Below are 11,764 nucleotides of genomic sequence, written 5' to 3'. Positions count from 1 at the left end.
TTTGAGTTTTTAAAAGCGCTTATAAATAAAATGTATTATTATTATTATTATTAGTATTATTATTATTATTATTAACATTGACTAATTTGTAGATTTTATTAGTTGTACCTGCTGCCAAAGATTAGGTGTCAGACGAGCATCACATTTTTTTCCGCGGCAAATATTCAAGGTGAGTTAAACAGTTGACTGTCTCAAGAAAACATGATGGGATTTGTGGCCTGCACATGTACAGGACAAATCAGTAAAGGGAGAAGTTCAAGCTGCAACCTCAACCTTAAAAATAACAGCCAATGTTGAAGTGCATAAAAAACTGCAGTTCCTCTAGTGTCCACTTGAGGTTCCGAATGCCACATAAGTCACATACACAGGTTTTAAAAGCCGATTTTTACAGCAGAAATAAAAAATGTTTACAGCCTCGTACACAAAACAACTTCAGTCGTAACCTCTCATTTCTTTTTGGGCACAGACCATCCGGGAGTTTAAAAAAAAAAAATCTGCCTTTTGATTAGATGAAGAATAAGAGTTATGCATAATTAGGGACGTGCATGATTTTGACTTGGATAAGTCGTACCTCTTTGTCCACAGGGGGAGCCAAATACTGTGGGTAGCATGACACCAATACCAATAACAGTAACACCAGAACACAACCATGAGCAAGTTGTGATACTCCGCCCGTCCCTCACTCCCAACAGAACTGCCATCCTCGTCAACACCCTGGTTGCATCCCGCATTGACTACTGCAACTCCCTTCTCTTTGGTCTCCCTCTCAAGTCCATCCACAAACTTCAACTGGTCCAGAATTCTGCCGCTCGCATCATCACCAGAACGCCCTCTGTTAATCACATCACCCCTGTCCTACAGCAGCTTCACTGGCTCCCGGTTAAACATCGCATCACCTTCAAATTTCTGCTCCTCACCTTCAAGGCCATCCACAACCTCGCTCCGCTTTACATCTCTGAACTCCTGCACATCAACACACCTACTCGCACTCTCAGGTCTTCTTCTTCCATTCAACTCACTGCACCACCCGCCCGCCTGTCCACCATGGGGGTCCAGGGTCTTCAGCCGCTCTGCCCCCCCACCTCTGGAACTCCCTCCCACCACAAATCCGTAATATTGACACTCTCTCCATTTTCAAATCTCATCTCAAAACACATCTTTTTAAACTGGCATATTCAGTCTGATCATTCTCCACCCGTTCTCATAACTCCTTTACATCCTTTACATCCTCTACATTTGTGTTTTTTAATGTTAATTTTATTGTTGTGTTGTTACTTTGTTGTTTTTATCTCTGCTCTGTAAGGCGCCTTTAAATAAAATGTATTCTTCTTATTATTATTATTATTTTACTCTGAGTTCATCTGTATTAGTTATGCAAAGAGGCGGCTGGCGCACAGTGGAAGAGTCGGTCGTCTCTCAACTGGAAGGCCGCGGGTTTGATTCCCAGCTCCTGCAGCCCCATGTTTGACGTGACTTTGGGCAACTTAACCCCGAGTTTCTCCAGCTAATTTGTCAGCGACGTATGTAAGAGGGAGCATTATAAATAGGACTCAGCCAGTGTATACACCTACGTACCTTCAAGGATGGCCAATCAGAGATAGTAACCATGACGATTATATTTAATGTTCTATTTAAAATTATAAATACAACATTTAATCAGTCTTTTAACTTTTAATGTGTTGATGTACAATATGGCAAAATGAAGGCAAGTCTCTGGACGGACACACACACACACACACTCAGCTTACAAATTAGATCTAAAGAGGCTCTCTCTGTCAACAGGCAGGTCGTAAAAGCGGAGCATTAAGATACTCGAGTCATGAGACTGTAACCTCAATAAAAACCCTACAAACATGACATGTCAACACCGGAGGGGGGGGAGGGGGGCTATAACAAAAAAGCTACTGGTGCTAAAATTAGAGTGAGTCATATGTCGTTCACCTGGCGTGTTGTCGGTCTCATACTGTATGGTGTACACTCTTTCCAAATCAAACATATTAAAGGTTATGAGGAAGCTTCTGTTTGTGGACTCATTTCATTAAACAGAAGCTCATCGTCTTTTATTATGTTTACACGCAGCGCAGTCAGGAAAACCTACAGTATAAGGATTTTATGTTATTTACTTACAGTTTATGCAGACGTTTGAATAAACCAGAATGCAGCTAGACAAGCAAATAAACATTTAAATCAACTTTCACAGGAGATGAAAATGCTGTGACCGGGCGCCACGTTTATTAATATTCCACTATGATTATTCCACTATGAGGCACTCACAGGCTTTTATGTGATCTGGTGAGTCAAGCGTCTGATGATTACTGGATACATATTCTTATCGAGTCTATGCTCTCAGTAGTGTACATGTAATTAAATGATTAAAACGGGCTATCACGGTTACCTCAGAATCAATGTTTTTAAATGTGACTAAGACTTGCTGAGAGGGGAATGATTAATCAGCTGTGACTCATTTGAACATCAAACAATCAGAGTTATATTATGAGGCGTTATTATTTCCTGGGCGCCCTTCTGTTCATCATCTATCTCCTTCCTCTTGTCCGTAAATTTTACCATCCAGTTTCATTGATACGCAGATGACACCGAGCTCTACCTGCCAACCAAACACACCTCCTCCCTTCTGCCTTCTGATTGCCTTTAGGAAATCAAATCCTTGTTCTCCTGCAACGTCCTCAAATCTAACAGTAACCAAACTGAGCTTGTATATTTATTTTCTACTTAAAGCTTTTTGTCACCGCAGGTCACACCTACACATTCACACACTGATGGTAGAGGCTGCTGAGTAAAGTGACCATCAGAAGTAATTAATCCCATTCATACACATTCATACACCGCTGACGAAGCAGGGGGAGCAACTTGGGGTTCAGTTTCTTGTGCAAGGACACATCGGACATGGGGCTTCAGGAGCTGGGGATCGAACCCCTGACCCTCCGGTTGAGAGACAACCGACTGAGCCTCAGCCGCCCCGTTTAAGGCTGTATGTAGTATTCTACCTTTCACATTTATAGAGGGGTTTTTTTTCACATAAACTGATGTCAAACATTCAGATAGAATGAAAAAAAGGTTTATTTTTGGGCTTCATATGCCTTTATTGTAAAGACAGGACAGGAGATAGAGCCAGAAATCAGGGAGAGAGAGAGAGTGGGAAAAGAGCTACAGATCAGATTCGAACCCCGGCCACTTGCTCGGAGGACTACAGCCCCCACACATGATGTGCACAATAACCACTAGGCTACAGGCGCCCCCCCTAGATAGTCCTCCTTGAGCCTTAGATGTTGTATCTTGTATAAGATTTTATTTTCCTTGCCTACCCGGACCCTACAGTGTGTTTTCTTCTTATAACCACTTGGGTGCAGTCCTCTCTCAGAGTAAATATGGTATCAGTATTCAGCCTTGGTTCTTCCAAGATTTCCACCCTTATCCATCTTTAGAATTCAAAGTCATGTGTTTTCTTTGCACCGAACAAACCAGCAAAAACCGTCAAACGTGACGTCAGAGCCAGAGGAGGATCGACCGGTCTGAATCACCCACTAAACATTCAACACATGGTCCTGACTCCAGTGTGGACACAGCTGACTGTTAATGAATAATGACCGGGCCGCGATGGAAGTCACGAGAGCATGCTGATGAGAAAGAGCAGAAACTCACAATTGATAATATTTTAAATAAATTAACCAAGTACTCTACTCCCCCCCTCTTTAATGAGTTATTAGCAGAGTCTCCTCTAAACAAATTCATTTATTCAAGTAACTGCTCAAGACCAAAAGAGGTCAAATGAACATTCATTTTAAACAGAAAAAGATTAAAACAAAGTTTAAAAAATGTTGTAAATTTGTGTAACAGAGCTTTTTTTATTTTCGTATTTTCCCCCATAAAACGTCAAGCCACTTTTGGTTTGCTCTGTGGCTTTGGGAGAAAGCCTGAAAGTGCCTAACTTTAATGAAATTGTAAAAAAAACATCTTAACCTTAAAGGGGACATATTATGAAAAATCCACTTTTGCAGTGTTTTTGAACATATATTTGTGTAACCTGAGTGTCTACCGACCCACAACATGTGAAATAAACCCATCCAGTCCTTTGTTTGTGGTCTGCATCTTCTCCTTGTGATGTCACAGTGGGATTCTGGTAAAAAAAAAAGAATCCCCTCCCCTGGTGTCTCCACCCATGGACTCCCCCTCCAGCCTAGAGCAAAACTTTTGCACAGGTCTGCCATTTTTATTCTCGCTACAGAGGAGTGATGTCTACGGGGAAAACTCAGGGGGAGGCTCATTGCATTTAAAGAGACACACACACCAAAACGGAGCGTTCTGAGAGAGCTGGTTTATACAGGGTCACAAACCTCCTCTGGTGCTTGATTCATGTTATATTTTGACCAAAGCACAGCACAGATGTTTCATTTAGACCACAGGGGACTGTTTAAAAAGGGGGAAAAGGGGGCTAATATGTCCTCTATAAGCTGGCTGACAGTAAAAAGCTTCTACAGTAAACTGACAATCATCGTTCAGTTATGTGATAGTTGAATTTTAAACTTTTACTTAGTAAAGAATCTGAGTGTTTTCCACCACTGAACTCAAGTGAATTATTCAGTATTTGATTTGCATATTGTACATTACTCACATTCCTTAAAGAAGAACATGAAGGAAAGCCAAGCAGTGGAGAAAAACTATAAATATAGGAATGAATGAAGTCAGCTGCCTCAGAAACATCTCTTTGATGCTTCAGTAAAAGAGAAACTTTGTGCAAACAGAAACACAGTCTGTAATATATCAGGATTGGACAGCAGCTCCACGAGACAAAGCTAACGGTACATATATAAATAGACTAATACGTCAGCTTAGTCGTCACTGTCCATTGAAACCGCACATCTCCTAGTTTGGTGATTTGGATTCTTCTGCAGAAAAATGGTGTTACTGCATGAAAGGTTCCTTTATAGAGCCTTTTCTATACACTTATAAACCATCAAACTACTGGAGTATCCATTAAGAAAATGTTTGATCACATTCCTGAAAACAGTGTTAGTGATGTTTGTATGACGACATCTTTAACTTACAACAGGAACCAAAACTAGTTAATGAATCTGTCAGTAAGACAGCTCAGGTTCAATCCCGGTACATTTTAGTAATGCTCCTTGTTCTGTAGGAGGGCCTGACCGACCTCTGACCTTTTTCTTTTTTAAAGGTTTATTTTTATTGTAAAGATAGGACAGTGTATGGAATTTAGAAATCGGGGAGAGAGAGGGCGATGAGTGTCATGCCGGAAAGGAGCCACAGGTCATATTCGAACCCCGGGCCGCCCGCTTGGAGGACTATAGGCTCTGTATATAGGGAGTGCACACTAACCACTAGGCCACCAGTGGCCCCCGACCTCTGACCTTAACAGAAGAAGAGAGGGGGAAACAAATACTGATATATCAAGTCAGCCGTGTCAGAGAAGTCTCTTTGGTGTGTTTGTTAAAGAGACTTTGATAGAAGACAAACTGACTGTCCTTTATTCAGCACCGGACAGCTCCACAGATGATATCAGATGTATAAATATGCTTATACGTCAGCTTTCCGTCACAGTCCAGTGTGAATCATACATCCCCAAATTTGGTTGTTTTGAGTAAATTTGTAACCTGAATGATGCTTATTTTAAGGACAACCCTTGTCCAGTACCTCTGACTTTGTAACACAGTTTAAACTTGGACTTTAAAGGGTGAAAATGTGTTAAAAATAAATCAACACAGCCTGATGAATGAAGTCAGATCTTCAGAGACACCTCTTTGATGCTTTCTTTAGAAAAACAGTTAGTACTTTTTTGTTTATTTCAGTACCAGACAGCTTCACTTAACATTTCAGCACTGGACAGCTCATTTCCTTCCCCACTGAGCTTCAGAGGTCACGTGAGCCAATTAATGACGTGACGTCAAGTGTTGACATTAATTCACTGTTTAATTAATGATCGTGTTTGAAATCAAGATCCATTCCTTTTTTTTTTTTTTTTTATGACTTGGCTCGGGGTCTTTCATTGACGCGGAGGAAGGATGCACTCCAATGGGACAGGGGGACGATGACGCAGCTGCCCCCCCTCCCCTCTCCAACCCCCTCCACCACCACACCCCACCTACGTGACAAGTGAAATAGGCATGCCTTTCGGCTTCATGAATAAAAAACCGAGGGGGAGTTAAGTTCATAGGACGGAGGAAAGTTCTCCGCAGACAATTGTGTGGCGCTCTTCATTCCGCACATGACCGAGAAGACGTAGAAATCCCCGAGAACTGAGCTGCGGGCGCACGGAGGACTGCACACTCGGAACAAGAAGAAACAAACTGAAGAAGAGCTTCACTGAGGGAGTAGAGCAAGAAGAGAGTAAGGAGGAGAGAGAGTGCGGGACTGAGATAGAGATCCTATCTCACTCTCTCAGTTGAGGTCTTCAGCGGATCGCGTCTCACCACTGGTAAGAGGAGGCTCTTTTTTTCAGGTGGTTTTTACGCAGCGTAAAGGTGGGAAGCCTCCGGGTCTGACTGATTTTTCACTTTTTAGAAACACACAGATGTAGTGTAAAAGTAACTAAACATCACAGAGAAACATCAGAAGCCACCTGACTGCAGCGTATAAGTATTCTTTTGAGTTAAAATACGCTCCTGAGCACTCAATTCATATAGTTTTTCTTCTCTTTTTGCAGCAGGACAATGTCTAGTAAAGCGACTTTAGCCTTACTCATCTATGGAATCATAATGCATTGCAGCGTCCACTGCTCACCTGTGGGGCTTAGCTTTCCCAGTGTTAGGTATGTACACTCTTACTCATCCTTTAAATGTGACTTTTCATGTACTGATTTGTATTTTTCTGCAGGTATAGAACTTGTTCTTTATTGCAGTGAGTTGCAGGGCGCAGGTTAAATACCACATCTGCTTCTCAGTTAGTCATGTCTATGGTTTTAAGAGCATATTGGATTACAGTACAACCCATCTGACAGCCGATCCATAGGGCTGCTCACTCAGAAATAATTGCGGGGAAACATTCACCAGGGAGCGGTTGTAATGTCATTTAGGCTGCTGAGGCAGTGAACTAGTGTGTCAATGTGTCCTGCAGCAATTAACCCATCGATTTAAGTGATTCGATAATTAATAGGGGACGTTTTGTGCAGAATAGTGCGTGCATTATTCAAAAAAAGCAACCAAAAAAAAAAGAAACATGATGTAAGTATTAAGTGTTGCATGAAGTATCATTTAAGGGGGGGCAGCTGGAGGAATGATTTTATATATAAGACAATAAGTCTCTGAAACGTTTGAGTTTAAAACGGTTACTCAGGGTGATTGCGTAATTTTCTGAAGGTAACTGCTTATTTTCAGAGTTTTTTTTAAAAAAAAGTGTCTGTTCGTTTTAGACTGGACAGTGAGGTTTACGATGAGGGTGGAAACTCTTTACCGTCGCTGGATTACGACAGAGAGCAAATGGAAGCGAGGAGCGCTCCGTCTGTGGCTGAGGACGTCTACTCCATGTATTTTCCGCAAGAGAAAAGGTGAACATCATCACCAGCATCGCAATTTTTTTTAACCCAAACTTTTTTTTTTTAAATATCCATGTTGAACGTTTCATCGCTGTTGTCCTATATTTCTGTCTACTTGTTGTACGTGTTGTCCAGAAATGTAGCGTCAAAATGTTGTCAGTAACCTTTTTTAACATGATTGATTTTTTTTAGTGTTTTATTATTTCAGAAAATTTGTCTTTTTTTTTTGCTGTATTCCCAGGGGAACTTTAGACGATGAAACCATGATTTTCTTAAAAAAGAAAAGACGAGGAAAACGATGCAAAGGCTGCAAATCATATATTTCTTATTCTTTAAATTTTTCGAAATGTTCCTTTAAAAGGGATTTTTTTTTTTAGCAGGCATTCACAAACAGAGGCCAAATGTTTCGCAAATAACCAAAGGAGTATATCTGAGTCTCCTGAGAGGCTTTGGCCAATTATTCCACCTACAATCAATTTGATGGACTTTTTTACTTTTTAGCAGTGCAGCTACTTGTAAATGTTGCTCTTGCGCTGGGTGTGTGGTGATTTTACTGTGTAACTATCTATCATCCCAGAACGGAAAGGCATGCAGACGGCATGTTTAATAAAGCCTACAGGAAAGCGCTGGGTCAGTTATCAGCCAGGAAATATCTTCATTCTCTGATGGCAAAGCGTGTAGGGTAAGAACTTCTTCTTCAGTTCTCATTTATTCTTTCATGTTTTCTGTCTTTTGTGGGGTTTTTTTTTGGTTTCCTTTGACTGATCCTTTCGATGCTCATATTTCACTTCGTTGTACGTGTACTGTGTATGTGTGTGTGTGTGTGTGTGTCTGTGTCCCATTAAATCCCAGCATGCAACTGAATCTGCTATGAAATCATCGGAGAGAGACTAAAGCAGACACCTGATTGATTTGTTTGTTTTATAAGCCCGATGCTGTGACTTCCAGGCACAGAGGGAAGAATTAAAACAGTACAAATCTAAGTGTATTTGCATAAGAATAATGTGTAGGATGGAGTCAGTGGCTCCAGATGGAAAGATGGTTGGGGGGTGATGGGAGTGATGGTGCAATTCCTCATCATTATGGGGAAACCTGTCACGACTTTTTCAGGTTGAAACATGTGCCAGATTGTCCTGAAATAAACTAAAAGTTAGAATAGTGGAGCTTTTAAGGATGTTTATGAATTAAACCCTTTGTAAGATTATTCTTTATGCAAAAATGAAAAATAAATACTCTCAGGTTAAAAAAAAGCTGAAATCTGACTAATTCCTCGTAAATTCTTCAAAAAAGTTGCAATGTGGGTAAAAAAAAGAAGAAGTGGGATGTCTGATTCCCAGTTGGATTTTCTCAGCCTGATTCAAAGTTGTCACACCTCAGGACCACAGGCTTGGATTTATTTGAACATGAAACCTTAAAAATGCATTTACAGGCTCTAAATGATTTTACCACTTAGATTCTCCAGCCGGTATTCAAAGTGTCCTTGTCGTCCCCATTAGCACCTCAGGCTGTTCATACAGAGGGGTCATGTAAGTATGAATTTATCAGAGTAATGGTGCTGAAACCTCACACCACCTCTCCTCTCTCACAGCGGGGGGAAAACACTGGACGACAGCTCGGAGCCTCTGTCCAAGCGACACTCAGATGGGATCTTCACAGACAGCTACAGCCGCTACAGAAAGCAAATGGCCGTCAAGAAATACCTGGCAGCCGTCCTGGGGAAAAGGTATAGACAGAGAATTAGAAACAAAGGACGCCGGCAGGCGTATTTGTAGCACCCTCCCCTCCCCCTCCCACCCCCAACCCCCTCCTTTCCTGAAAAAAACAACAACAAAATTTTCATGTGTGCAGCCCCAGATGAAGTCATTCTAAGATCTGAACAATCAGTGGATCGCTTTTGTGTTCTTAAACATGTATTTATGTATGAAGTAAGCCATTAAAATGAATATTTTGATAATAATATTGTTTTTATTTTGTACTTTAAGCACTTAAGGACACACATATCGACTGTGAGGACCAATTTTTTTGTTCATTCCGAGAAAACCCCCCCAGAAAGAATAGCCTCTATTTATGTATTCATTGATTTATTTTAGATTTATTTATTTACGAGGGGAGGCAATTGTTCCCATGACGATCTGCTCCAACAGCCCTGTCTTTAAACATGCAGTGAAGAGATATGATTGTGAGGACAAATAAATAGTTTCAAAGACAATCAATGTATTTGAATGCTGCTTTTTGTAAAGTGACATTAAGAGTTTAGTTGTCTTTATTCACAACAGCCTTGAAGACATAGGTTTTCACCCAAGCCTACAAGACATAGACTTTGATGCCCTCCCGGACGGGGATGAGTTTGAGGCTTTTTTGGGAGATTGGCTGAAACAGTTCTCTCCCGAATTTCCGGTGAGTTGAAGGCTCCTACGCGAGGCCGTATCCTCGCAGTGGGGAGGGAGGGGGGGTGGGGGATGGGCGTCTCATGTCCTCTGTACTTCTCCTCTCACCTTTAACTCTTGTGATCTTGCTCCAAACACTCAAACCCTGCTGTTTTTTCCACCTCATTTGTGCTCCTGTCTCTCTGAAGTCTCACAGATTTGAACCTTTTATCCGACCTGATCCCATTAAGTAATATATATAACACATATCATTCTTGATCGATGGAAAGAGGCCCAAATTGATCAGCGTCCAGTTTGAGGATTAAAACACCCAATGAAAGCCTTGGACTCTTTGAAACTTTAAAAAAATGACACCTTTCCAAATTTTTATCCACCCAGAAATTCTCCCAAATCTGACCCGAGAACCTGAGTGCTTTTGAGGTTTTTTTTCTTTTCCTTTACTTCTGCAGTGTTTACAGAGTGAGTTAACACCTTTGACTCATGTAAAGTGCCAATCTTGTGTTTCTATCAACTGTTTCCTGTGTGTGTTGGAAAACCTCCTACTCTGCCGTCCATAATGAAGTATCACTTCGATATTACTCATCCTTCAAGCAAATTTTTAAAAAAGCATAAAAAAAAAACTTGATACTTGTTACATGGTATCTTCTCGCACTATTTTTGACACTTTGAACTCTTGTGTTTTGAACCCTCTGGATCTATTGTGCTTCCCCCTTTTATCTGTCATATGAACCGATGTAACAAGTACAGTAGACTGCATGATTAAAGTAATTGCACTAGCCACGGCGTCTGTGCAGACGACTCCAACCGGATGGTTTTGCTTTCTGCTTTCTGACTTCTGCAAACATACATACCTGCCATTTCTGGATGTTGTTTTGTGTATTCCGTTTCTCCTCACATTACCTTTTTAACACAAACTGTAGGTTGACATTTGTCCCATTTTAAAGAATGATATGAATGTACTTTACTGTTGGCAAGAATCCCTTCAGTCTAATGTCATGCTTTAACTGTAACTGAAGCAGTAATTTATACCTACTGTCACATTGATATGAAGAAACAGCTTTCTGTTATCCATTTGAAGGATGGTCCAAAGGCTTCCAAAACTGACTGACATGACTGCATGAAAGTAGAGAAGAATGATGACAAGAGAAAATATCACTTAGAGAGACATAGAAGGAATGAAATAGTAACAGGAACATGCTGATTCTGAAATTCGAAGTGAGATTGAAAAATGTAAAAAGAGAAAGTTGTTGGATTGGACTTCATTGTTATTTTCTAACCTGAATTGGTTCTCTCTGCACTTTTTTTCTGACCACATTAGTGAGGAAGATATGCAGATTATTGCAGATACACTTTTTTTTTATTTCAACCAGCAGGGTAAAGTTCTTCCATTTCTGTTTACTGTATCAATCTTTCTTTAATTTTGCATTCCCCCTCCAGGCTTTGTGACGCAGGAAGCAGTTTGCGGCTGTGGTGCCTTGCATCGACTTTAAAAATCGCCATGAATCACAAATGGCTATTTAGTGGCCCTACAATGCTGCACATCACCAGCTTACATTTCACCCTTTATGTTGTTGTTTTGATTTGTGTTGACGTTTTGATCTTTAGTAGCATCCAAGCTTACGGGTGAAGCGCTCTTGCTTGCACTGCTTTGTTTTTGCACTTTGTTTTAGAGCACTAGACGTTTTGTGAAAATAGAGGGGAAGATGAGTTCCCCCACTCTTCATGAATCATTATATGTATAATAATGAAAGCGCCAATAGCCTTACTCAAATGAATTATCTTCAAAGATATATATATATATATATATATATATATATGTATATATATATATATATATATATATATATATAGATATACATATATATATATATTT

The 11,764-nt window shown here is 40.5% G+C and overlaps 1 protein-coding gene across 3 annotated transcripts; it reads left to right on the top strand.

Moving 5' to 3' along the window:
• Positions 1–6,149: 6,149 nt before the first annotated feature.
• adcyap1a (adenylate cyclase activating polypeptide 1a) lies at positions 6,150–11,494 on the top strand. Of its 3 annotated transcripts, XM_020647571.3 has the most exons (7): positions 6,153–6,448; positions 6,677–6,781; positions 7,382–7,516; positions 8,082–8,186; positions 9,093–9,227; positions 9,781–9,901; positions 11,329–11,494. In XM_020647571.3, the coding sequence occupies exons 2-7, from the start codon at positions 6,684–6,686 to the stop codon at positions 11,335–11,337; spliced, it is 603 nt and encodes a 200-aa protein (XP_020503227.1). In that variant the 5' UTR covers positions 6,153–6,448; positions 6,677–6,683; the 3' UTR covers positions 11,338–11,494. The 3 variants fall into 3 exon arrangements, with proteins under 3 accessions (XP_065805090.1, XP_065805089.1, XP_020503227.1); XM_065949017.1 differs by lacking the exon at positions 8,082–8,186 and having other exon boundaries at positions 6,151–6,448; XM_065949018.1 differs by lacking the exons at positions 8,082–8,186; positions 9,781–9,901; positions 11,329–11,494 and having other exon boundaries at positions 6,150–6,448; positions 9,093–9,461.
• Positions 11,495–11,764: the final 270 nt, after the last annotated feature.

This window comes from Labrus bergylta, chromosome 20, assembly GCF_963930695.1.
Source record: "Labrus bergylta chromosome 20, fLabBer1.1, whole genome shotgun sequence".
Classification (NCBI taxonomy): domain Eukaryota; kingdom Metazoa; phylum Chordata; class Actinopteri; order Labriformes; family Labridae; genus Labrus; species Labrus bergylta.
Note: the sequence above shows the minus strand (reverse complement) of the source record. Positions and strands in the feature narration are given on the sequence as shown.

Bases quoted from the DNA above. Each gene is read 5' to 3' on its own strand.
- adcyap1a (XM_020647571.3), top strand. From the start codon at position 6,684: ATGTCTAGTAAAGCGACTTTAGCCTTACTCATCTATGGAATCATAATG. The intron at 7,517-8,081 runs GTGAACATCATC...CTATCATCCCAG, and splicing joins TATTTTCCGCAAGAGAAAAG to AACGGAAAGGCATGCAGACG. The intron at 8,187-9,092 runs GTAAGAACTTCT...CCTCTCTCACAG, and splicing joins CTGATGGCAAAGCGTGTAGG to CGGGGGGAAAACACTGGACG.